The sequence below is a fragment of the Pleurodeles waltl genome, chromosome 3_1 (assembly GCF_031143425.1).
Source record: "Pleurodeles waltl isolate 20211129_DDA chromosome 3_1, aPleWal1.hap1.20221129, whole genome shotgun sequence".
In the NCBI taxonomy this organism is placed as follows: Eukaryota; Metazoa; Chordata; class Amphibia; order Caudata; family Salamandridae; genus Pleurodeles; species Pleurodeles waltl.
In genome coordinates, this window is record NC_090440.1 from 1,771,510,486 (window position 1) to 1,771,538,002 (window position 27,517).

The 27,517-nt window shown below is 43.7% G+C and overlaps 1 protein-coding gene across 1 annotated transcript in view; it reads right to left on the reverse strand.

Moving 5' to 3' along the window:
• The window catches only part of TYW5 (tRNA-yW synthesizing protein 5), a 123,189-nt gene that overhangs the window by 67,688 nt on the left and 27,984 nt on the right, over window positions 1-27,517 (reverse strand). The window contains exons 3-4 of the mRNA XM_069225769.1: window positions 10,001-10,070; window positions 6,839-6,883 (exon numbers count right to left, since the gene is read on the reverse strand). Of these exons, the coding sequence (XP_069081870.1) occupies window positions 6,839-6,883; window positions 10,001-10,070 (115 nt within the window). The remainder of the gene's footprint in view (window positions 1-6,838; window positions 6,884-10,000; window positions 10,071-27,517) is intronic.

Genomic DNA, 27,517 nt, shown 5'->3' on the forward strand with positions numbered 1-27,517 from the left:
AAAAAACAGTTGCCACCGCTCGCTGAAGGGGCTGGGAAATGGATAGCAGCTTTAGAAAATACCGCAGGGATTAATCAAGCAATAGGGGACATTAAAGCTTTACTAAGTTCCCTTACAGGAGATGAGACAGACACACTGTTCACAAAGGCAGGATTAAAGAATGTGACATTGACCAACCCAAAATGTGATGGGGCACCCTTTAACAGTGTAAGGGAAATTGTTTGGAGACAACTAAAAAAAAATGTATCCAGACAGGCCAGACATTGGGTCTCTTATCACACAGACAATGCAGCCAAATGACGATCCAGACCAATTCCTCAGCAGAATGAAGGAAAAATGTACACAAGAAGTAGGGGAGAGTTGGGACGTGACTGGACACAATGCAATACTGTTTTATAAAATAGTTTAAAAAGTTCTATCAGCTGAAGTGCAGGACAAGCTAGCTAATATAGTGGTCTTAGATTCCAAACCATGGACAGAGGTACAAGCACACATAATACATTTCTGTAAGAGACAGAAGAAGGAACAAAGTGAGAAAGACAAAATAGAGAAAGCAGCAGCTAAATTGGTCCAACAGAAGTTGACTAAGAAACCAGAGGGAGGAATTGCCGCTGCCACCACCCAGCTAGCTGCAGAGTCCCCGGGTGTGCCCTCTCTGGGCACCGTGATGCCACCAAACCAGTATGCCCAGAGAGGCAATAACAGGAATAATGGAAACAGAGGGTTTGGGGAAATAGAGTAAACACAATCCAGAGTGGGCAGACATGCCACTAATGCAAGATGCCAGGAAATGTAAATAGAGACTGTAGGTTCAAAAAGGAAGATGATCTTAACAACCAGACAAGGGCGACATATGGCTAAAAAATTGCACCAATTGGTGGTATTGTGGCACAACCTGCCATGAGTCAGCAGGTGATATACCTCCCGCAGCCCCAAAAACAACTGCTGCATCAACCACAGATACTGCCCCAGCAGTTGCAGCAACACGTGCCCAAAATGCAGTATGGGCCACAACAGACAGTGCAGCCCACCTTGCAACCCCAGAACTCACAAGGAGGGGTAACTGTCAGAGGAGGGAACCCATTCCAGCAAAATTACATGGGATGATATGCCCAATGAAGGTGCCTGCGGAATAATCTCATGTGCCCAGGTTTATCAATAACTCACAGGCCAGAAGAGGAACCCACTGTGATGGTAGCCACTAGGTCCTCTATCCATGAGAGGGGCCTCCCATTGTCAAATTCATCAATGGAGTTCACTAGGGCTGTGATGAGGGTTCCTTTCACTAAACCTATGGAGAAGGAAATAGGGGGGGAGCTATGTTGAGGATTGTCTCTTATTTGCCCAAAATGCCCCAGCCAACTTGCTAGGACGTGATCTCATGGCAAAATTAAACATGACTGTTCTCTTTGAAGAGGATTGATCTATGAAATGTTCTACACCAGGAGTATCTTGTACATGCATCATAACTATGGCCACACACCTTTGAGGCTGTGACAAGTTTAGGGCTAGACCCACAGACCTTTTAGCCTTCACTAGAGCAGTGGACACTATCATAGCAGACACAACGGAATTGACAGGGAAATTAGTTGAACTACTTAAGAACTTTCTCCTGCGACGGCAGGACCCCTGTTCTGAAGCATTAGACAATGTCCTCATTCTGGAAATAGAGGCTCTGGATGTGTCTACCACCTAAGGAACGCTGATGGCAAGTGGCCACACTAGTGCAATGTGGGCATGAGTCAAATTTCATACCAATATACATGTAGGAGACATATCAGATGACCAGTTGTTTGTAGATGACTTGAGGACAGAGACTGTTTTCCAAAACAGTATAGCCCTACGCACCAGACTGGAGGCAAGACCTGCGGTACCAAGAAATTTCCCCAGCCCTATCAAAGACAATGAGCTTGTGCGGGTAACCTCTAATTTGTGGACAAAAGCCCCCCTGATGTAGGTCTCATCCGCACAGCAGTACCATTTAGAATAACCCTAAAGGAAGAAGCAATACTGCCAAGAGAGAGACAATACCCTATATCCAAAGAAGCTGAGGAGGGCATTGCATCTGTTATACAGGCACAAGTGGAGCAGGGAGTCATATACCCAGGTGTATCCCCCTGCAACACCCAAATTTACCCCTTCAAGAATGCCAAGACAAGTATAATTTAAGACCTGGGCCCTCTTAATGAGATAGTGATACCAAAATTCCCTGTAGTGCCGCCCGACCCTTCTGTCATCCTCACCACTGTACCCCAAGATGCTAAATACTTTTCAGTCATAGATTTAAGAATGCATTTTTTTAGCATTCCCCTGCACCCAGACAGTCACTATTTGACTGCATTTTCCTATCACGGTTCTCAGTACCTCCATTCTCGATTACCTCAAAGGTACTGTGAATCCCCTAGTGTCTATAATAGGACCATCAAGAACGACCTCACCAATTTTCAATGTGACAGCACATTATTGCAGTATGTTGATGACCTACTGATCTGTAGTCCAAATGAGGAGCAGTGTAAAAAAGACACTGTGTCCCTGTTGTGCACCCTTGCTCAACGATGTTACAAGGTGGACAGGGACAAATTACAGTACTGTCAGGAAGATGTCCAATACCTGGGACAGCTGTTGTCAGCCACTGAGTTATGTCCAAAGGAGCAGCATCCATCTGACAGATGACAGAGCCTGAGACAGTGAAAGGAATTGAGTAGTTCCTGGGTTTATGTAATTATGTTAGACAATTGGTTTTTGATTACAGCACTTTAATATCCCCACTGCTTGCATCTATCAAATAGGCAAAACTCAGAAAGACAGGATAACATGGACTAAAGAGATGAAACAAACATTTAGCAAGTTAAAAACAGAGATAACAAATGCACCAGTGTTAGGAACACCAGACTACAATAAAGTTTTTCCTTTTTTGCCACTTGCCCTCACCCAAAAGTATCCTTTAGGCTGCAAGCCAACTGCGTATTTTAGTGGCCTACTTGATTCTGTCATGAAAGGCCATCACCCTTGTGAACAAGCGTTAGCTACAGCAACCTTTGCAGTCGAGAAAAGTGCTCCCATTGACATGGGTGCACCTTCGACACTGTATGCTGAACATGCAGTGTTTGCAATAATTGAGAAAGCTAAGACACTGAAAAAACAGAGCGTATCAGACTATGAAATAATATTATCATTGGCATACCTGAATGTACTTAAATGTCATTTAGTCAACCCTGCTACCTTCTTTGCACATCCTATTTTGGACATAGACGATGATGTCCATGACTGCGCCACTTATACTCCGGATGTGTGTAGCCAAGCAATGGAAGACCCCATTCCGGGTAACACTGTATATTTTGTGGATGGGTCGTCTACAATAGACCAGGATACAGAAGTAGGACATACAGGTCCTGCAGTGGTCAGAGCGATGCAGCCTGATTCTTCAGACACACTACAGATAGCTTTGCCACCTCAGTATTCAGCCCAGGCTGTTGAATTAGCAGTTATAGTGGCAGCCCTCAAACAAGGAGAAGGAGAAATAATAACAGTATACTCTGATTCAGCCTATGTTACCACAACAGTGCATTCTAGCATCATACAGTGGGGCAGATGCTGATTCCATAAGTCTGATGGAAGTCCCGTCATGCACTGAGACTCTATTCACTAACATTTTGAGATACTAAGTCATTACATGGATTTATCTGCACATCCAGGCGCTCAAGCCACTATCAATGTATAAATACGCATTGAATTGGGAAAGGGATTAGGGGTTGGGGATTTCGGAAGACACCTTGTTGTTGATTTAGCAAACAGTGGTCACATTTTCCATATGTATTCAACATATAGAAAATGCACATAAACTAATGACTCATTGGCACCTCCCCTCCCCCACCCCCTACAAGTTTGAATAAGTGCAGGTAATGAGACCCACTGTGCCACACATGGTGGTCTTGCGTTCATATTAAAACATCCTGGAGTGAATTCCTGTCACATATTAGAGCAATAGCGGATGCCATTCTGCCACTCCCCTTGCTGGTGTTATTACTGGGAGACCCTGGGAAAGATAGCATCATCCCTTTGACCACAACATTGAGGAAGCCGATATCTCATCTGCTACTCACGTTCATAATTGTTTTTGCCTAGGTGTGGAATATGTTGAAAGCTCCACTGATCAGTATGTTGTGGGGAAAGGTGTGGAGTATTCTCATAACAGAAAAATTATCTGCTTCTGTACATGATAAAGTTCACAAATGTGACATTGTTGTTTCCCTTTGTTGCCCACATGAAGAAAACCCAAGTAATGGAAGGAAACTTTGTGTGTAGTCTTGTGAACTGCTCTCAAATGTTTTCTATCCATTTCAGTGAAAGATGAGGATATTAACTGACTGAACACCAAGAAACAACTTGCCAGCTCTGTGCTCTTCATTGTAATTTTGTTCTTAGGACAATTGTGCCTCCCTCATGGGGACAAAATTTGAAGATCAATAATTGTATAAGTCACTAAACTAATTCTGCCTGTTAAAATGCTTTCATTTTACACATATCTTCTGTGATTGCCATTTTCAGTGCTTTTAAAATTACAATAAAGTTGTTTAAAAATAAGAAAAAGAGGTAGTACTCAATCCAAATAAAACATATCAATTAGTGGACACCAAAAACTGCTTGCAGACACATGGATTAAGCTACACAAATGCACACACCCACTACAGACAACAACTTTTTAATGAGGGTAACAATTCCAGGTGGAAATTGGGATGTTATTAAAAAGAGAAAACCAAAGCAAACATTTTCTGAGGCTGCATTGAGGAGGAGGAGCAGACACAGCGACTAGGGAGGGAATTATTAACAAATGCCGGGATTGCTTAGCAAGGGGTTACGCCCAATCTAACACCCTGCCAAGGGCAGAGATCATTGCCTGCCTAAAAAGGGTGAAGCTTTTGCGACAGACGGCTGATCAGCATAGCGGCCTGATCACCATAGATGAGCTTAAAGACATGCTCAATGGGATTTACAACACCTGATGCACTGGTTTGATGACAGTGACAATTGGAAGAAGAGTCTCAGATGAAACACACACTGCCCGTAGCTATCATGATGAGGAATTATATTCCCAGAGACACTCCGTACTTGATCCGACAAGCTGGAAAGGTCTGGCAAAAGGTGGTAGGGGCAGTAGTTAAAAAAAAAACATCACCATTTACTTCAACTCAGGGGTATTAAACCTTTCACAGACATGACTGAGGACATTTTGGTTGCTAGACTGCAGGGAGCGGTCTGCCAAATGTTGGGTGACGTGATCCTAAATAACAGATTCCTGTTGTTTGAGCAAGGGTAGGTCCTTCAGTAGGCTAGACTGGCATATATCATCTGAGAGATTTGGACCACATTTGAAGAAACACTGGACAGGAACAAATGTTATTTCATAGCTACAGAGCCTGGCAGGTAGCAGGAGACTAATCATGCACCTCTACTCAGACTTAGCTCTAAAAAGCTGGCTGCCCTTGACTGATTCAGACTGGAAGAAAGCATGGCTTAAACTAATCTAATTTTGTTTTTTTTACACAAAACTTAAAATCACTACCAAAAGACTTGCACTAATTTAATCTCGTATATTGTCACTATGTGACTAGTGCAGCTGACATGTTGTTGATTTCTTGAAAGTGGTATGGAACTGCCCATGAGTGCTTGAGTTATGGACAAAGTGGTGGAATGTTTGGGGCAGCAACAGTACCATGCCCAGATAGACCGTAAGACAACGCCTGTTAGGGGCATTTTCTAATAAGAAAAACTGTAAAATTAAATTATGAATGGTGTCCATGGGGTCTGTACTAGCAAAACGGCGTACATAGATGTACTAGACCTACTGCTGCCCCCCAAATTTTGGTCAATGAAAAAAGAACTTGACTGAATCTGCCACAGCAGTACTTGAAGGCCTCAAGAAAGCATGATAAATTGACAGAAGGCTTAGCTGAATAGGCAGAGATGTTAGCAAAATTGATCGAACCTCCAAAACACTGGCCACCAAGAAGAAAGGTCACACTAAACAGTGTTGTATTACATTGCCTTTAATTGCTCAAATGGCAATACGAAAGGAAAGTATTGAACAGAATGTGTACGCATGATAAGAACTGTATGGTGCTCAATAAATGTTGTACTGTGGACTCAATTGCATTTGTATTGTTGTATGCTATTGATGAACGTCAACAAGAAGAATTAATTTTAAAAAAATAATACCAGGAAGATCAAATACTGGAGAATATATGATCATATGATCCCTTGAGCCTGTTGCTGTATTGCAGTTCTGCCAACTGACACGTTCCCTTTAAAAAGAAATAGGAAAATAATTTGCTTACAGGGGGTAACTGATCTGTACCCTCCAGAAGGACTGGAAATGTGAATCTGCTGATTGTATAAGCCCCTGCTGCTGTTGGCAAGAGGGGCCAGACAGAAACCACTGCCTTGTTGACTATACCATTTTGTCCCTGCCTGCAGTACAAGGTTATATGCTGTGCTGAGTGAACCAGACTGTACTTTCATACTGGAGGCCACCCAGTATGTGGGTAGACAATTTCAGAGTTTAATGGATGAAGCACTGGCCCTCTGGTCTAGACAGTAACACAATAACAACAGAATCAAAGTTCATGTCTAGACTTATTTAATCATACTGTTCTAAAATATGGCTTTCCAGAGAACATGGAAGCTATCTAGAAAAGAAAAAGGCACAATAAAAGAAAAAGAAATATGTAAATGTAGAACCATAGACTCATAGCGATCTTAACAGGTTGTCATTCCACCAACTCTCAGCATACCTACTTAATCTAACACTGTAAACTTATTTTGATGGCCAAGAACTTACCTTGCGTGGATCCTCACCCAATGACCTTAAATAATACTTTTCATCCTTAAATGAAGCAAAAAAAGAGAACTATATTAATTGTGCATATATTTATAAATAATGATCTTAATGGCACAACAAAGAGATCTCTAAACATGGTTTATTACTATAGTTAGGTTACTTTAGCAAGGGCCATGCTTAACAGGGTAGTGTAAGTCTCAACTTTTTTGAGAGTGTAAACTAGAGAGAGCAGTTACATTTAACGTAATGAGGCCACAGCATATAACTCACATTATAAGCATAGATCTGTGGTTAGACCAAGCAATAGGAGGGCTGTAGGAGGAAAACAGATGCATTTCATAAATGTGAACCTTCATGTGAGCCAGTCAACTGCAGATATGGCTTGTTTTTCAAGCTACTAAATCTTGACAACATTGTCACCGTTTTATTCGGTCTGACTGAGGGGGAAATCTGGATGCCTGGGGTAGGCAGTGAGAAGGCAAAAGGGAAGATAATTCAGAGTGGGCATGGTATGTTTAGTACACAACAGTAATTGCCTAGGGTTTCTAGACAAGATGTATTATTGGCAAAGGAGACATAGTTTCTGCTTTTGTGTTCATTAGAGGGAAGGAAGAGTTAGAATGTATGTTTACAGCATGTTTGTATAAGGATGAATGTTAGTGGGTGTTAGAAATGGGGTCTCTAGTTGGCAGTCAGTGTACACCCTGTCCAAGTAGGGACCCTCACTCTAGTCAGGGTAAGGGAGATCCACAGCTCAGATAACCCTTGCTCACCCGCTTGGTAGCTTGGCACAAGCAGTCAGGGTTATCTCATAGGCAATGCGTAAGTATTTGTACCAACACACACAGAAACACAGTGAAAACACCACAAAAACACTCAGCACCAGTTTAGACAAATAGCTCATATTTATCAGAATAAAACAAGACCAAAGCATCAAAAATCCAACATACACAAGCAAAGACACACATTTTCAAAGATTAAACTTCAATATAGTGCTCAGAAACACAATAGCTCCAACTGGGGCTAGCGTGATGTACTTTACGGAGTTGTTCCTAACAATTAGATGCTACTCGCGAGGAGGGTTGCGCCGGTCATGGAGTTGCACAGACCCCCAAGTACAGTACCTTTGGTAAATGAGGAAACAAGCCGGTGTACGGAATTGGGGAGGTGTGGTGTTGCTAGATCCATTGCGGCATCTGTTCCTTACTGCAGAGCAGGGAAGGTGATGCAGCATCAGTGCGAGGCACTGGTTCCTGACGATCTTGGAGGTCGATGAATCCAGCAGGTCAAGACACGCTGGGGGACCTCAGGGGGTTATAGTCATGTCACGGGGCTACAGGCACTGCAGCGGAGTCAGGTGTCATGGATGTTAGTGACACAGCACTTCGGGACTCACAGAGTTGCAGAACTTCAGCGAGGCAGCGGTGGTGTCAGGCCTGCAGTGTCGGTAGGGGTCGCCGCACTCCATCGGGGACCACGGCTTCAGGTTGCTGGCAGCAGTGCTGGTTCTGGAGTCTTCCGGAGTCGGGGTGCCTGGATCTTCTTGTTTTCTCACTAGAACTCACTTCCAAGGGCCCAGGAACTAGATTGCCACCACTTGGCAAGTCAGTGTCCTGAGCAGGAGTACCCAGGTGCTGGCAGGTGAAGCCTTTGATATCCCTAAGAGTTAACAGGAGGCAAACTCAGTCCAAGCCCTTGAAGAAACTTTACAAACAGGAGTTCAGAAAGCAAAGTCCAGTCCTTTGCTTCTTAAGGTAGAAGAAGCAGCAGCAGGAGAGCATAGCAAAGCACCGGGTAGAGTGGCAGGTCCTCCTCAAACATCAAGCTCTTCTGCTTGGCAGAGGTTCCTCTTGCTCCAGAAGCAATCTAAATGTCTGGGGTTTTGGGTCCACTACTTATACTAATTTTTGCCTTTGAAGTAGGCAACCTTCAAAGGAAAGTCTCTGTTGTTTACAATATCCTGCCTTGCCCAGGCCTGGCCCCAGACACACTCCAGTGGGTTGGGGTCTGCATTGTGGAAGGACAGGCGCAGCCCTTTCAGGTACAGGTGTCAGGTCCTCCCTCCCCACTTTAGACAAGGAGACTCACAGGATATGCAGGACACACCTCAGCTCCCTTTGTGGCAGTCTAGAGGGAATTTACAAACAGCCCAACTCACAGTCTGACCCAGGCGTGGATGCCACAGGCAAGCAGAGGCACAGAATGGTTAAGCATGAAAATGCTCACTTTCTAAAAGTGGCATTTTCAAACAGACAATCTAAAAACCAACTCTACCAAAAGATGTATTTTTAAACTGTGAGTGAGTTAAGGGACCCCAAACTTTAAATCTCTATCTGCTCCCAATGGGAAACTGCATTTAAAAGATATTTAAAGGCAGTCCCCATGTTAACCTATGGAAGTGATAGGCCTTACAATAGTGAAAACCAAATCTGGCAGTATTTCGCTAGCCAGTACAAGACCTACCTTTTAAATACATTGCACCCTGCCCATGGGGCTACCTAGGGCCTACCTTAGGGTTGACTTATATGTAGTAAAAGGGAAGGTTTGAGCTTGGCAAGTGGTTACAGTTGCCAGGTTGAATTGACAGTGCAAAACTGCCCACACAGACACTGCAGTGGCAGGTCTGAGACATGTTTACATGGCTACTTATGTGGGTGACACAGTCAGTGCTGAATGTGCACTAGTAGCATTTGATTTCCAGGGCATGGGCCCTTCTAGTGTGCTTTACTAGGGACTTACCAGTAAATCAGATATGCCAATAGTGGATAAACCAATCACCAATACAATTTAGACAGAGAGCATATGCACTTTAGAACTGGTTAGCAGAGGTAAAGTGGCCAGAGTCCTTAAAGCCAACAAAAACTGGTCAGAAAAAATAGGAGGAAGGAGGCAAAAAGTTGAGGGATGACCCTGCAAAAAGGGCCAGGTCCAACAGTGGATGTTCCGGGTAGGATGCTTTTTTCTTCTTAGTACAACCCCGATGAGTGCAGGTAACAATAATCCATTACTCAACTCTATGGTATCTCTCTCTTCAATACCTGCCCCAGAAAAACTACAGATCCATGAATCCTTTGCCCCACTGAGAGCAGCAATAACAAGCCCTTGCACTGTAAATATTCAAATTTTGACAGAAGAAAACACAACTATCTGGGCATCCCTTACCTGTGAGATGAAGTATTCTTGATGAACCTGTTCAGATGCTCTGCGCACAAACACATCAAATGGCAGAGTCCTAAAAACAGAGGTATACTCATATAAGTGAAACAGAGAAAAACACAAATGAGAGGTGGAAGAAAATCACCACTGAGGCACACAATGACCATTACTTTTATTTCAACAAAAGCATCTCCAGTTTAATGAAGCAATACTCAGAAAGCCATGCGGACAACATTTAGCAAACAAATTATGCCTGTTGTTCTTTCAAAATTCACTTTTCTTGAGACATTACTGCACTTAAAGAAAGTGTGTGGTTTTGTCAGTGAATTCAAAAACATACTCTCTGATGACAAACAAAAGCAATCCGGCAGATCCTGTTTTGCTAACTTGCAATGCTACTAGTGGCCAACTGACTCAACATGTCTTCCTGCTTTACTCTTGCCCATGTGTGTTACTCTGGATGTTTGCAGCTGATGTTGCCTCCACTGCATCTGCTGAATAATAAAATGTATGTTTATTACCCATTCCTTGAAATCAAAAGTAATGGTACTTCTGCCTATGCTAGTCCCCCATTCCAAAATTGTCCTAATTTGAGAAACTCTTACAGTCAGAAAAGTAAACCTCAGTCCTGTGTTTATACCCTTTGAATATCTCTACTACACAAACTTCCTTATGTATCTATACCACTTACAGACAACTTCAAATTAATGAGCACCACACCACCTTCTTGAGGAAGTGGTAGTGGGCATAATTTAACCCTGCAGCAACTGCTGTTCATCACTAGTTTCTGTCAAAACTCTCTTTATCCATCCTTCTAGAGATATGATCTTTAACAGGGGACAAAATACTCCAGATGAGGTCACCTGAAATAAACTGGATTTATTTAAAAAATGAGTTTCAGAACATAATCGAGAATTCAAGTCTCTTTGCTCTGCTCATTATTCCTCAGCCTGTGCACTCTTCCCCCCTTAAATCAACCCTCCAGCCCCTTACTGCTGAATATTTCTGCACCTTGTGGCCTTTATCTGAATGTCACAGTTGCTGTTTTCTAAACATTACTCTATTTCTAAGTTGATATATATGTTCAGTTTCTACCTTCCTACCATGGCCCATTAACTTTCTTAAAAACAATTTAATAACATACATGTAAAATATCATAGTTAGCACATCTGTTTAAATCATTGCAATACAATAATTGTTCAGGATAGGATACCTGCTAGAGAGTAAACTATGGTATCTCTAGTCAAGCTGTATCTCTGCCATATTTGAAAGCCTCTATCTTTGGTCGCTATAAATCAATCCACACAATATTCATCCCACAATTAGCAGTAATCTTCCTGAATTTATCTGGTACCACAAGTTGAAGGGCTTTCAAGGGCAGTCTCAAAAGTGTTATATCCCCTATTTGCTTTCAGTTTTCTCAATAACAGCTGCACTCATGCATCACCAGATTTGACAGTCAGTTATCTTAGTGCCCTAAGGTAACTATAAATCGCGCCCCCTACATGCAGTTTTCTCATCAAACATTTTAAAAGAAATGTTGCAGTGATAATATTAATGATGCCACAGAAGGTGTCATCAATGATGTAATATGTGGAATAATTAGCTGTGCATGGTTAGGGTTAACTTAGGTAGTGAGTTTTAGTTACTTGAGTTAACTAGAACTACTGAATTTCTGTGGTTTTGTGCGAGTAAATTCAGAAACTTGTAACCTTTGTTTTTTTCAGTTAATTTCGATGCATGCACATTAATTTAACTACCGCCAGGGGGTTTAGAGGCAGGGGCCGGGCCTATGGCCAGGCCCTTCGGCCACCCCTGCTGCATGCACCCAAACCGTGCACGACCTCTGACCATACGCAGCATGAGGTTGGATGCAGTGGGTGTTTTTTTTTCCATTTTTCTCTGGATCCGTGGATCCTCTGTGAATTTACACAGGGGGACGCGCGGAGATCTGCGGTGGCCATGCAGGTTGATCCGCGGATTGGAACAAAAAGAGAATTGGGCAATTTTTTGCCCACGAGGACCCCTCTTTTGTGTCGTATTGGGGGGGTCAGGATTCTGACCACTTATATGTTTTTTCACTATTCTTTTCCCACCCCACCAGCCGATGCGACAAACAAAATGGCGCCCACAACTTTTCTGTTAAGTTATGGCCAGCCAATCAGGGCTTTGCCCAGATCCGCCAGAGGATCCACATCCCTATTTATCTTATATTTTTAACCTTAAATAACTCTGAATCAACTGAAAGGATTTACACCAAATCACAAATCTGCATACCAAGGTCTAGTTTCCTGCCAAGTTTGGTGTAATTCCATTTAATGGTTTTGGGGTGTAGGCGTGCCGAGAGACCCTATGGGAAAATGCATTGGGGGGAAAAGCATCAGATCACCCTGAAATGTGCAAGTCAGCAGCTGAACTGACTGTCGTATTAGTTTTGAAAATTTCTTCAAGATTTGTGAAGTGGTGCCTCAGTTATTGGCAAAACAAAAAACGCTTTTCCTATGGAACCTGGGTCCTAACTAAAACTACTTACTGGCGGTGTATATATATATATATATATATATATATATATATATATATATATATATATATATATATATATATGGACCATGTTTCCATTAAAAAAGTGTTTGAGTTGCCTATATCTTTGAATCTTAACAAAAGTTTCCAAAACAAGTGTCCCAGTGAATCTTATTGTACATGGGAAGTTTCGGGGTGATCTGTCAAGCGGGGGCTGAGCAAAAAGAGGGGGGTCCAAAAACGCGTGTTTCCCTTTATAATTCCCATAGGGCTTTTAGGCACGACTACAGCCCAAACTGCTGGACGGGTTAGGACCAAATTTGGCAGAAAGGTAGCTCTTGGTCCAGAAAGAGTGCTTACTGTTATTTGGTGTAAATCTGTTTAGCACTTTTTGAACAATTAAAAGACAACTAAATATAGATATCTAGAGGCATAAAGAGTTCACGAATAATAACAAGCTCGTGCAGGAAAATACAGAGCTCTCATTGGCTGCCAACACTTCAAGTGACGCTGAGCCCCACAAAAAAAGAGAAGAAAAAAAAGGGCAGTGTAAGGACACCCTGACCCCTTAGCTCTGGTGTTCTGAACCCCCCCCCCTCCCAACACCCCGCCTCCCAAGGCAAATAAAACATTTTTTTTAATTCCTGCTGCAATTTGTGGTGAATCCAGAAAAAAAATAAAAATAAAAAAAAATAACCACGGCCTCACGCGATTCTGTTTATGAAGCCCCTGGGTGGGCCAGGTCCCGGGGCACGTTTAAAATAAAGGAGTGGGGGCTTACTCCTCTCCTGGGGGCCGCCACTTCTCCAGGGCTGTATTTTCATAATATGCAGGGGGTACCCTGTGGATCACCATCTCCCTGGGGCAAATAGTGAGAGAAATGCAGCACCGGAGAACGCCACCTGTAGGAGGCTGGCCTGGTTTGTAGTGGGTACCTAAGGTACTTCCACCTTATACCAGGCCCAGTTGTTCCTTATTAGTGAAATGTAGACAGTGTCCAGAAGCCAGGCTCTCTAGGGGTAGTGTGGATGAGCAGCCAAGGCCTAACTAGGAGACATGCAAAGCTCATGCAATACCACTGTAGTCACACAGTACTTACACACATGAAAGAAAATACCCAGTGTTACAAAAATAAAGGTACCAAAAATACCATGGAGACTATACTTCCTTAGGAGGTAAGTAATACACAGATTATATACACTAGTATGCAGAAATATCTGTAAAAACACTTAGAAAACAGTGCAAACAGTGAAAATCACAATAGTTAGAAATGGGCCTAGAGGAAACACAAACCATATGCTAAGAAAGTGGAATGCAAAAGACGGTTTCCCACCTACCAAAGTGTAGTGTGAAGAGGGGCGCTAGGAGTATTAGAAAACACCAAAGGTAAGAACTAGAACCCACCCCAGAGCCCAGAAAAGCAGGGGTAAATCACAGTGACTTTCCTAGAACACACAAGAACACGAGAAATAAGCTAATGCAAGAACCAGAAGAGACTACAAGACACAAACAATGGATTCCTGGACCTGAAGACCTGTGGAAGAAGGGGACCAAGTCCATGAAGCATTGAAGAGTCCAGGGAGAACAGTAGCCCCTGGTAACCCGGGTGAAGATGCAAAAGAGGAACCACCGGTGAGGAACAACAGTCAGTATTGCACCGAAGAAGACAAATTCGGGTTCCTGGATGGTGCATAAGATGTTCCACGCCAGATGGATGAATGCAGTCTGGTTTGCGTCGCTGGATTCCGCCAATAAGCCTTGGCCCACGCAAAGCATGCGATTAGCAGAAAATGTCACTGCCTGGGACCAGGAGGGACCTGGTGGCTTCTACGCAGGAGGGGAAACAGATGGGACTCTCAGCAACTCAGAGAGCCCTCAGAAGACCAGGCAGCATGGGGACAAAGAAGGTGCAAAAGGAGGCCCATGCAGCACTACACAAAGGGATCCCAAGCCGCCGGAGAACCACTCGGGAAGCTGTGCGGTGCAGGATAGAGTGCTGGGAGCCGGAGCTGCACGGTGCACTAAGAACTTCGTGGAAGGATGCCAACAAGCCTTGGCAACTGCAAAACACACAGTGCATGGGGGTACTGTCTTGCGTGGGGAGGCAAGCTCTTATCTCCACCAAACTGAGTTCGACGTCTGGACAGTCTGGACCACTTCACTCCACCACCCGTGTTGCTGGATCCACGCACTTCTTCAGGAGAGGGGACCAAAGCCACCGGTAGTCACTGCAGAGGGGTGCCTGCTGAAGGAGGGAAGTGACTCCTTCACTTAAAGGGAGATTCCTTCGTTCTTCTGGTGCAAGCTGAAGACAGGCAGTCCTCGGAGGATTCATAACCTGGCAACAGTTGCAGTTGCTGACACGAGCTGAACATACAATGTTGCAGAGGTTGTCTTTTCTTCTTTGTTGCAGTTTGTAGAGTTCCTGGAGGGTCCAGATGCAGATTTGTTCGGTAAATAGGTGAAGTAAAGGATGCAGAGGATTCCTGCTGGAGTCTTGCAATCCGAAATCTGAAGAACACCCAACAGAGAGACCCTAAAAAAGCCCTCAAAGGGGGATTGGTCAGCTACACAGGAGGGCACCATCAGGAGAGGGATCCGACGTCACCTGCTGGCACTGGCCACTCAGATGCTCCCAGAGTGCCCTGACAACTTCGAATCCAAGATGGCAAAACCCATGGACGCTCTGGAGGAGCTCTGAGCATCACCCATGGAGTGGTGGTGGACAGGGGAGTGGTCACTCCCCTTTCCTTTGTCCAGTTTCCCACCAGAGCAGGGACTGTGGGTCCCTGAACCGGTGTCGACTGGATTATGCAAGGAGGTCACCATCTGTGCCCTTCAAAGCATTTCCAGAGGCTCTGGGAGGCTACCCCTCTCATGCCTGTAACACCTATTTCCAAAGGGAAAGGGTGACACACCCCTCTTCCAAAGGAAATTCTTTGATCTGCCTTCCGGGGCTCGAGCTGCCTGAGCAAGAAGAGGGCAGAAACCTGTCTGTGAGGTAGCAGCAGCGGTGGCTGCCTGGAAAACCTCAGATTGCTGTTACGGCAGTACTCGGGGTCTTCTAAGGAGCCCCCAGAGTGCATGGAATCATACAACCAATGCTTGCAAAAGCAATGGGGTATGATTCCAACATGTTTGATACCAAACATGCCCATATTTGGAGTTACCATTGTGAAGCTGTACATAGGTCGGGATCTATGTCCAGTGCATGCGTAAAATGGCATCCCGACACCCACGAAGTCTGGGGAAAATGGTCCTGGACGACGTGGGAGCACCTCTTCTAGTGCAGGGGTGCCCTCACACACAGGTACTCTGCGCCCAGCCTTCAGGGTTGGAAGGCATGACATATGGGTGACTTATAAGTGACCTAGTTTAGTGTAAATGGCAGTGAGAGGGTGTGTGCACCATTTCACACAGGCTACAATGGCAGTCCTGTAGAAGCTTTTTCATGAGCTCCCTATGGGTGGCAAAAGGAATGCTGCAGCCCATAGGGATCCCCTGGAATCGCAATGTCCAATGCCATTTACTAGGGACTTATAAGGGTTGACCAGTATGCTAATTTTGGGTGAAATACTGGGTTACCATTATGCAGTGACAAAATGTAGAGGACAGAGAGTATAAGCACTGGGGTCCTGGTTAGCAGGATCCCAGTGACACAGTCAAAAACACTGACATCAGGCACAAATTGGGGGTAACATGCCAAAAAGAGGGGGCTTTCCTACACCACGTCCTCAGGGCAAACAGTGAAAGACATGCAGGGGGGGCATGCAGCCCCCCAGCCTCAGGAACAGGCATGTCTCACTTGCTGGAAGCAGAGCTTTCCCACGGGCAGGGAAACAGACAATAACTCTCGCCCTTACCATGCACAGTTTTCTTCTCAGTAACTTTACTGCAAATGTTACACTGATATTATTGGTGAGGTTATCAAAGATGTCACGAGTGATGTAATATGTGGAGAAATTAGCAGTGCATAGCTAGACGCATGAGTTATAGTTACCTTAGGGCACAAGTTATAGCTACTTGAGCTAACCATAACTATAACTGCCGAATTTCTATGATTTTGTGCAAGTAATTTCAGGTCCTAACTATAACGTCCCTGTGAGATTTGTTTTATTCAGTGAATTTCTTAGTTTTTTTAAATGTAAAGTCATTTTCATTATTATACGTTAATCCAACCACAGCTGTGCGCAGCCTTTAGCTGTACGCGGTGGGGGTTGGGCGCAGGGCATGGCCATAGCCCATGCCCTGCGGCCAACCCCCTACAACCACCAATCCTGGGCTACGCACGGCTTTTGGCAATAAACGGCGGGAGTTGGCCGCAGGTCCTGACCTGTGTCAAGGCCCTGCAGGTAACCCCTTATAACCACCCAACCCTGCATGTATAAGTCTCTGTGTGGGTTTGTTACTGTATGCATGAGTACCTCAGTGGGTTTTCAAGCGGGTACATGGGTCTCCGAGTGGGAAAATAAGTCTCTGAGTGTATGTGTATGCATGACTCTATGAGTAGTGTCCTTCCTTTTATCTATATTAGGTAAGAGCTTCTTTGTTTTGTGAAGATTTCCTCATATTCCTCAACATCAAGAACACGCCACCCAAATAGGCGGCAAACACACTAGGGGCCCCTTTGGTAATCTGTCCATCATCCTGGCAAAATGATGGAAGGCCTTTGCATACTACTAAGGTGGATGGTGCAGGGCCAAGCGGGAGGTGCTTCCAGGTGATTTTCACATTTGCATACTCATAGCAATTAAAAAGGGAGAACCATGGACTCTGCTCTCACCAGGAGTGGACAAGAAAGAACATACTCGTCACAGTCACATACAGATTGGGCTCCAATAGATCAATGATGCATTCACCTCCTCAAACGATTTTAGATCATTGTAGAGGGGGAGGGGCACACAGCCTACCTCTCCGGGCCAATCTCAGCCCTGGGACCTCATCCCCCTCTGCCCAGCTATGTGTCCTGGTTGCCCCCCGGGAACCCAGTAAGCAGCGCTGGGGAGCGCAGGGGAGCTTGAATGCCACTGCGATCCCAGCCGACTCTCCTCCTCCTTTGGGAGCCGGCATTGTGCTCACACACATGGAACTGCTAAACATGCAGCTCCCTGTGTGTGACAGCAATCTTGTTGTTTGTTTCCCTGCCTGCTTGATAGGACCCCCGGGACATAGCAAGAGCTGGCCCTGGTGGTGGTGGTCCCCAGGGCCGTACATGGCTCCAGGAGTGGGGCCTCGTGGCCCTGGTTCTTTCAATTTCAAGGGCCTGCCCCTTGGAGGTGGTGGTCACCTGGGCCAAGAACAGCCTGGAAGAGGCCCCGCGCGGCTTCCCTCCTTATAGAGATTAAAGCCCTGGGAAGGTGGTGCTTCCCGGGGCTCTTGCAGACAATGGAAGGTGGTCCCCATCCTTTTTTCATAAAGCCCTGAGGCGGCGGTGGTCTCCGGGTCTTCAATCAGCCCTAGGAGGGGGGGTTCACGCAGACCCCCTCCATTTATTAGTTAAAAACCCAGGGAGTTGGTTGTCCCCCTGCAGACTGCCCACATGGCCCCCCTCCAATATTAAAAAAAAAAGCCCCGGGGAGGTGGTGGTTCTTGGGGCTCAAGGAGCCTTAGAAGAGAGGCCCTGTGCACACCCTTCATTTTTTTTTTTAAAAAGCCCCCAGGTTCTGGCCCACATGGGGACTCCATTCGAAACAAGTGTGGGAGCCCATGTTTAAAAAAAAAAAAAAAAAAAATTTCATTTTGCGGTTCAATTGCGATTTTTGGCAACATTTTTGTTAAAAAATGCCTTTTTGGCTTGCCCTTCTGGAAACCCAATACCAGAGCTAAGGGATCCTGGTATCCCCACTCTGCCTCCTTTTGTTTTTTTATGTTTTTTCAGAGACTCAGATGAAGCTGAGTCCCAAGATAGCTGCCAACACTTCCTCGTTGAGGTGTTGGCAGCCAATCAGATCTCAGCATGATATCAGAAGGGCTTGCGGAGCCTTTGCGTCCCTATACATACAATTGTTTTTTTTCTTTACTGTCTCCCAAACTACTGAAGGGAATTACACCAAATACCCAAAGGGTTCTTTCTGGACCAAGAGCTATGTTTCTGCCAAATTTGGTGTAATTCCGTATAGCGGTTCGGGCTGTAGCCATGTTCAAAGTTCCTATGGAAAAATGCATGGGGAAAACGTGTTTTTGGACCCCTCTTTTTCTCAGCCCTGCTTGACAGATTATCCCAAAACTTTTGAAACAGCAGCTGAAGTGAGTATCAAATTTTGGGGAAAATTTCATGAAGATTCATCAACCGGCGTGTCAAAAACTCCTTTTCTTATATAAACTAGGTCCTAACTATAATTACTTAGTGGCGACCACCACTAGTTTTTTAAAATATATATATATATATATATATATATATATATATATATATATATATATATATATATATATATATATATATATATATATATATACACACACATACTCATATATATATAATCCACCAACTGCTAGGGCCTTGTTGCCCTCCCAATGTATACCGGTGGCAGTGCAAGTTCAGGCAAGGGGTCCCGCGCCAATACTGCACCAAGTACTGGGTTACCGCATAACACTGCTTCCCAGTGAAAATGACGTGGCCAAGGTGCTGGTTGCGCCGAAACACATTGGGTGCTTTTTCATTGGCTGCTGTCATTATGAAGCTATAAAGCTACAATAAATATGATTTCATGCGCACATCGGACCAGAGTACTCATCATTTTTGCTGGGAAGCGGTGTAATGTGGTAACCCAGTACTTGCTGCTGCAATATATATGTACATATATATATATATATATATATATATATATATATATATATATATATATATATCAAACCAAATCCCTTTCAGGGTTAGAGTGACGCATAAATTATGCAAAAAACAAAGGAGAACTCTGGGAAGTTCCCAATTTTAGGTGGAGAGCCACTCTAGTAAGGAGAACCCTGTAACAACAGCGAGTCTAGATTTGCTCACCTCAAATGTCTGCTTATCTAGCAAAGTTTTTAAGCATAGGATCAGCACAGTGCTATCCTCGCCGAGCTGGATAGTGACAAAGTATTTTGCCATTTGTACAGCAAAATCTTTAAGCAAAGGATTGACACAGTGTCATCCTCGCCGAGCTGTAAAATGACAAAAGCCATTTACCACTCAAGGCACAGTATTACAGCTTTGGACTGGTCAAATACCGTCCAAGCCAACCTGGAATGAGTAAAGCAACCCCTGACACGTGTTTCGCTCTCATTAAAGCTCTTCAGAGGGGTTTATATATATATATATATTGTGATATTGGTGAGTTCTTCTACATCACCAACAGCCGCACTGTGGCATCCATAAAGCAAAAACAACAAGTGATGGACGGAATGCTGAACATTGTCAAACACTCACCCCCAGTCATAGATCTGGGTTTAATCCATCGTTCTTTTGCTCACCATGCCACCCCAGTTTGGACCCAGCCATATGCAAATCAGTCTTGACCCTGTTCCTCATGGGAACAGTTCAGACCGAACTGCCAAGCCAGGTCCTCACTGGACCGCAAACAAGCATCCTGGGACCGGTTTCGGGGTTTCACCCCTCATCAGCCAGGCTAGCTTGAATCCAGTGGCATGGGAAGCACGGAACCCACGTCTGGGCATACCCTTCCCACTTAGGGCAACAAAGCAAAAACAACAAGTGATGGACGGAATGCTGAACATTGTCAAACACTCACCCCCAGTCATAGATCTGGGTTTAATCCATTGTTCTTTTGCTCACCATGCCACCCCAGTTCGGAAACAAGCATCCTGGGACCGGTTTCGGGGTTTCACCCCTCATCAGCCAGGCTAGCTTGAATCCAGTGGCATGGGAAGCACGGGACCCACGTCTGGGCATACCCTTCCCACTTAGGGCAACAAAGCAAAAACAACAAGTGATGGACGGAATGCTGAACATTGTCAAACACTCACCCCCAGTCATAGATCTGGGTTTAATCCATCGTTCTTTTGCTCACTATGCCACCCCAGTTTGGACCCAGCCATATGCAAATCAGTCTTGACCCTGTTCCTCATGGGAACAGTCCAGACCGAACTGCCAAGCCAGGTCCTCACTGGACCGGAAACAAGCATCCTGGGACCGGTTTCGGGGTTTCACCCCTCATCAGCCAGGCTAGCTTGAATCCAGTGGCATGGGAAGCACGGGACCCACGTCTGGGCATACCCTTCCCACTTAGGGCAACAAAGCAAAAACAACAAGTGATGGACGGAATGCTGAACATTGTCAAACACTCACCCCCAGTCATAGATCTGGGTTTAATCCATCGTTCTTTTGCTCACCATGCCACCCCATAAGTCATAACATTAATTCCATGTAAAGTAGATTAGAGCTGCATAGAATTAGTTCATTTCATTTATTAAATTGCAGTGCTTCCCAAACACAAACATCAACGTGTTTCGGCTGACCGCCTTCCACTGTACAAATCTCTTCAACACTAGCAACTCCTCCATGTAAATTCATTGTCCATCTTTTCTTTTTACAACCCCACCAAACAAAGACATCATGGACGCCATATTAAAAAGGAATAAAGTGCATTGTGATAAGTCCACATCTATCTTATATCGTTAGTCATCACCTGGCAAGTATACTTGATTAGCCACTCGAGCATGTTTAAATCACATCATTATTGCTCTTGAAGTGGCTGCATAACAAGTACTATTTTTTCAACATTTCCAAATCCTGCACCGCATACCTAGACTAGCTCATGTTATCCAAATTACATTCTTCAAACTTTGAAAACATTTTAACAAAAATGAGAATAACAATGGTGTGTCTCATAACAAAACAATTAAATAACTGTACTCGTATTTGATTACATCCATGCTACCCATAAAATGACTGAATAACAAATCCTTCTTTCTGAATAGTTTGATGTCCTGCGCAAAATATAGAAAGTGGCCTGTGCTGTGCATATCACATTATTAAATAAGCAAAAACATTTTAAAACCATGGTATTGTTGCTAGTCTGCATCATAATGTGCAGTTATTTATTACCAAAATCTCATCATGATGCGTTAAAAAAAGATAATTAACATTTGACAAATCAACTCACATTTGTATTACCCATAGAATAAGTACCTAGTTGTTTCTTTTCTTAACAAAGACATATATCGAGTTCCAAAGTTATAAAGTGAATCACATTTCATCATAACTGTAAAGTGAATTCTTCTATGGTTAAATTCATAAATAGTCAATCCGTATCCTGCGCAGAATACGTAAAGTGACTTGTACTGTGCAAACCACATCTTTGAATACATCAAAACAGCTTGAGCATTATCATTTATATTAATGTGCAGGATGATTTACCACTATATATCACCCAATTCTCAAAGTTATATGTAAGATAGAGATAGGTGGACAGTGTAAATAGTAGTTAAGTCACATCTATGTTATCCATAAGATAAATATCGCATTTGTACTTCTAAAAAACATGATTTCATATCTAACATCAAGTATATAGAGTGACTCATGCTATGCATATCGCATCATTAAAATATATATTTAAACAAAGGTTAAAACAATGGTATAGTTAGCTGTCCGAAGATGGCATTTTCAAACAACTGTAAATGCCCTTTAAGTTTTTTTTTTTTTCTGAGAGCCATCTAAGGTTTTTTTTTTTAATGAGTAGTCAGATATTAGTGCACTTCCTAACTATAAAGCAAGTTTAACCTTTGGGTTTTTCAATTCATTTTTTTTTTTTTTTAATGTAACTAGAATATCCATCACAATGCATGGTGTGAAGCTGGGCACCCAAACACCTGACTCGAACACCATTGGACAGGCCAAAAACCCCCTACGTAGGCACACAAAGCTATCTCATGTGATGTAATAATAGTGTCATTTTAAGAAAGGCAGACCTACTGGCTTTGTCAAAAGGTCAAAACACCAAAAAACAGAAGAAGCTTTATCAAGGCTTTATAAATGGGTCATCACATCAACATATATAAAGCAGACATATTGGCTTTGTGAAAAAGTTACCAATAACTATAATCAAATGTACATTTTTTTAATTCACACATTGCAATGTTTAATATTAGTGAATGTCACATCATGTGTAAGAGGCTGGCTCTCTAAATAGTGAACAAAAACAAAGTGCACTGTGCAGAGAGTCCACGCAACCCCATCTTGGTATCCAGAGGTATTAAGTAGACCACTAATGCTCTATTTTTAGCTTGGTCGAGCAGTTAGGCTAATCTTGGAAATTTACTAAGCATTTGTTGAACCCCTTGTATCAGTAAATGTGGACACACACTCAAAAAAATAATTCAAGACCAATTTAAAAAATACTTCATGTTTTTCTAAAATGTTTAAGACCAAGATCATCAAAATCAGGTAAGTACTTTTAAAGTTATGATTTTTCAAAGTTCAGCAAAAATAGTCTTTTGGTACGTAATTACGCACCAGTGGAATCAAAGATAAAAACTTTAAAAATGCATATAAAATCAGGCAATGCTCTCACATGTGTCACCTTCTGTTTTTGGGTCAAGATCATTAAGATGTCCTGTGGGCCAGCCGGAGAAGTTTGGGTGGTTCCCGGTTCAAGCGGGAGCAACGGCTGAAAGTCTTGGAGCGGGTGCAGAATGCAGAAGAGTACTACTTGGAAACACTGCACAGACTTAAAGGTAAATCTGTTGGGTCCCCTTCGAATGTAGAGGTCGCAAGGTGTTAGGGACCCCTCGAGCAAAGCTGTCTTCCCGATGAAGGGGCCAGGGAGACCAGGTGCGGTGGGGATAGGTCAGACAAGGGTCATGCATCCTAGGGTCCTGGGAGCCAGATGCAGGTGACTTTGAGGGTGGATTGCAGGTCAGCAGGGCCACTCTGGGGCATGATTCTTGAGTGACCTCAAGTCCCTCGACTGGAGCTTGCTTCTGATCCTCAAAGAGTCTGGAGTGAACTTTTCTTCTGGGTGTCCGACGTTGGGGGCCCAGTACCTTGGGCTATGGCACGTCTCAGCCACTGGGGTTGCAGTGCCACCAAACTTGGCACACTTGTAGGGTTTGTCCTCCGGGTCTGTCGGGTGAAATTTGGTTTGGCTGCTGTGCCCGGTTTGTTGATCAGCGGCCGGTCAGTGAACTGGACTAACTGGTTCTAGCCTGCTGGGTGCAGAAAGTGATGACACCTGGAGGGTGGTGCAAGCTGAGAGAGGGACACTCCTCCTACTCTGACTAGGTTATCCTGCTCAAGGTGGGGGGAGAACCGTTGGTCGGCCATTCACTGTAGCAGATGTCAGTGATCGGATTTCAAAGGTGGTATAGCCTTTGATGCTGACAGCTGAGCCTGGGTGCCTGCCTGGGGGTGGAAGTGTAACACCTGCACCCAGGAAAGGCTTTGTTTTCTGGTTCCTGAGAGCAGAGGCTCTCACCCCAGGAATCCAGATTTGTGTCTGGTGGTGGATGGTAAAAACCAGTCAGCAACCATGCCAGGGCTGTTCGGTTTTGCAGGGGGCACCTGCTGTAATACATCCAACACTGGCATCAGTGTGGGTTTATAATTCTGAGTTGTTCAATACCAAACAACCCAGTATTTAGGGAGGCCATCCTCCAGCTGGGGAATTCGTAATGACCAGTGTCCAGCAGATGTATCTTCTATGGCTTCCCTGTACACTTACTATGTCTTAAGGTTTTGTAAAGACACAGCAGGGGCATATTTGCTCATGCAAACATATGCCCTCACATGCATTTTAGTGCACCCTGCCTTAGGGCAGTAAGGCCTGCCAGAGGGGTGACTTACCTACAGTGCAAGCAGTGTTACTGGACAGGGTACTCCTAGTCAGTGCCATGTCGAGTTTGCAACTTTTAAATACACCATGTCATGCATTTGTAATGGCAGTCTGCATGAGGGTGGTGTGGGGCCTCTCAGAGTGGCACAACTGGTGCTGCAGCTGTGGGGGGTCCTCTTCAATACCCATGCCCTTGGTATCAGTGGTACCTTTACTAGGGGCTTACAAGGGTGGCTGAAATGCCAATACATAGTACAGTTTTTGTGGAACGGGTTCTAATCCTGGGAACCTGTTTAGCAGGGGCCCGGGGCACTTACAGTTTGAAACCACATCATTTTCCAGGCAAAATGTGGAGGGCTTCCATGTCAAAAGAGGCCCTTTCTTACAACATTTTCTCAATAAAGCATATTATAAATACAAATCTAAAATATGTATTTGAGACTTTCTTAAACTTTTTTCAGGCCAAAATGAGTAGCCATAGAACCAACCACAAAGGGTCCCTGCACTCTAGCTGAACTGCTCACTACAACACATAGTTTTAAAAAATATAGTAAACTCTCCTGGGGTCATGGATCCAAAGACCCAGAAGACTTACTGCAAGTGTCTTTTAAACATTGCTGGGGGACTGCTGTGCTCCCTGCAGCTATTAGAACATTAAAAAAATGCTTGGTGGTGCCCCTGCCGCTTCTAGCAGCACCACCAGGATGACAAATAAGCCCTTGCAGGGCATTATGGGCCACTCCTTTCTAGCACAGTGAATAATAAATTATGATTTATTATTCTTTTTTTGGATGTCCCAGGCCCACCCCAGTAGTCAAAATTTACAGAACACGTTTTCACCAGATCACAAAACTGGTGTTTTCTGGATCAAGATCTAGTTTCAAGCAAAATTTAATGTAATTTCGTTCAGTTGTTTTTTGTGATATTGAAGCCTAATTTCTCAAAACGTACCAAACAGATTTTCACCAGATCACAAAAAGCAGGTTTTCTGGATCAAGATCTACTTTAAAGCAAAATTTCATGTGATTCGGTTCAGTTGTCTTTGCAATAGCACTGTTCAATATTCTTAAGGAAACCTGAATGGAGAAAACATGTTTTGGGACGCCCTCTTTTTCTCGGTCCCCGCTTGATAGATCACTCCAAAACTTTCCAAAGAAGATGGTAGGTGAGACTTTTATTTTTTTTTAGAAGATTTTATAAAGATTCATCAAACTGCACCAAAAGTATAAGCATACCGAACGAAAAAATGCATCTCCTATGGAAATGTGATATATATATATATATATATATATATATATATAGCTCTCCAAGCTGCAACCTCCATCAACGGAGGCCCCCAAACCTTCAAAGTGGCTTCAGAAAACAGGATAGGGGTATCACGCAAGAACGAAATGCTGAAACCCAATTCCTGGTAAAGACCACACGTTTATTTCATAATAAAGTGGCTGCATGCTCATAAACAGGACCAGCACTAGCCAATAGCCCTCAGCAGTGAGATTCAAGTGAATCTCATTAGCACTCCCGCTGAGTTCTTGTTAATGGGGTCCATCTTTGTAAAGCTGAAATTCCTCCAAAGGACCAAAGCTTGATAACTATTAATTTCTTTCAAATATTTCATTTACTTAGTCCCAGATGCGTTTCATTCTGCATGAGGTCTTCGGTGGAGCACAGCAGGTACTGAGTGGCAAACTTATTTGCAGCCCAACATTTAAACACCAGTGTCTTCTTAACTGTCCAACAAACAACATGGTACTGCAAGGGTCATCCCCCTCTGGTGCAAGTGATTGGGCCCTGGAATAATTTTATGCAACCAACCTTCATGTGGCTGCACTCAAAACACGACTGGCACTCGCCTATAGTCTTTAGCATTGAGATTCAAAAGAAACATGGCTCAGTAGCCATCCCAGTGCATAAAAATGATATATAGAATTTTAGGCTTACTACCTCTTACAGATGCCAGATTCATTAAGGAATCCAATCAAATTAATTAATCAAATTAGCTTGATTTTTTTAATTTTCAGAGCAATGATAGACAATGCGCTTGGAAAGTAATGCAAGTATTCAGTATTTCAGCATTTTTTCAAGCTCCATTCAAAATTACTTAGATACAATTAATGTTTCAATTATATACTCAAGGGTAATGCACAAATACAAGAGAAAAACTTCCAACAAAATATTGTACTAACTTTGATTTGTTTGTATGAATAACTGTATATATTTAACTCCTTGTGCATGTATGCCACCAATATCAGAAAAAAGTAATGTAATGTTAAAAGTCAGTATTTGTCGAATAGTTAATGGTATGCTAGCTCAAATTTAAGATTTATTGTACTTGTTATAATATTTTTATTTGTTTTGTTACAGTTAGACAGGTACATAGCATTGCTTTGGGTGTTGCAAATTATGTTCTCTACTTGTAGTCCTTGAGTCACTAATTTTCAACCCTTCAAACCCTGTTAATGGGATATGCATTCCTCTGAAGTTTCTTGCTTTAAGCATTCTGTTGGAATACTAGAGGACTGTGCAAACTGTTCGGTGCAATTTATGTGTTTTAACAAAGACTGTGTTTTTAACCTTGAGCACTTTAACAGAATACAGTAATTCATGCAGTGGAAAGCATGAAGGGGCTGTCCATGGGGGGCCCTGCACTGCCCATGACAAGTGCATGGGCAGTGCAGGGGCCAAGGGGACCCCTTCCTGCCAGCCTTTGCATGGGGGGGCTACCGCCATGCAAAGGCTGGTGGAAAGGGGATTCATAATCCTCAGGGCAGCGATACAAACAGCTCTGCCCTGGCGGATCACAACCTCTAAGACCGCCAGGTTGTCGAATGGCGGCAACCTTGCGGTGCCGGCTGTCCGACATCGACACTTTCGCCACAGCCGTATTGTTGCAATAGGACCACCACTTTGGCGGTGGTCTGACCGGCACCCTGGCGGTCTGGTAACTGCCAGGGTCATAATGAGGCCCTGAATTTATTAGTTGTGAAAGATAACAGTCCTTTACAAGTAATGGAGCAATAATAGCCTTATTACTGGGAGCCATAAACCCCATTCTAGCACTTGACTCTCTCAGGTTAGCGTAGCAGAGCAGTCCCAGGTCTATTCAGAGGAGGTGGTATGGAGTAATAATCCCACTTCGCTGGCAAGCAACAACAAAGGAAAAGTACTTTTATTACACACACTACTAAATACTAAGCATCAAAGTACAAATATGTCGAACAGATAGGCGAAAATACTG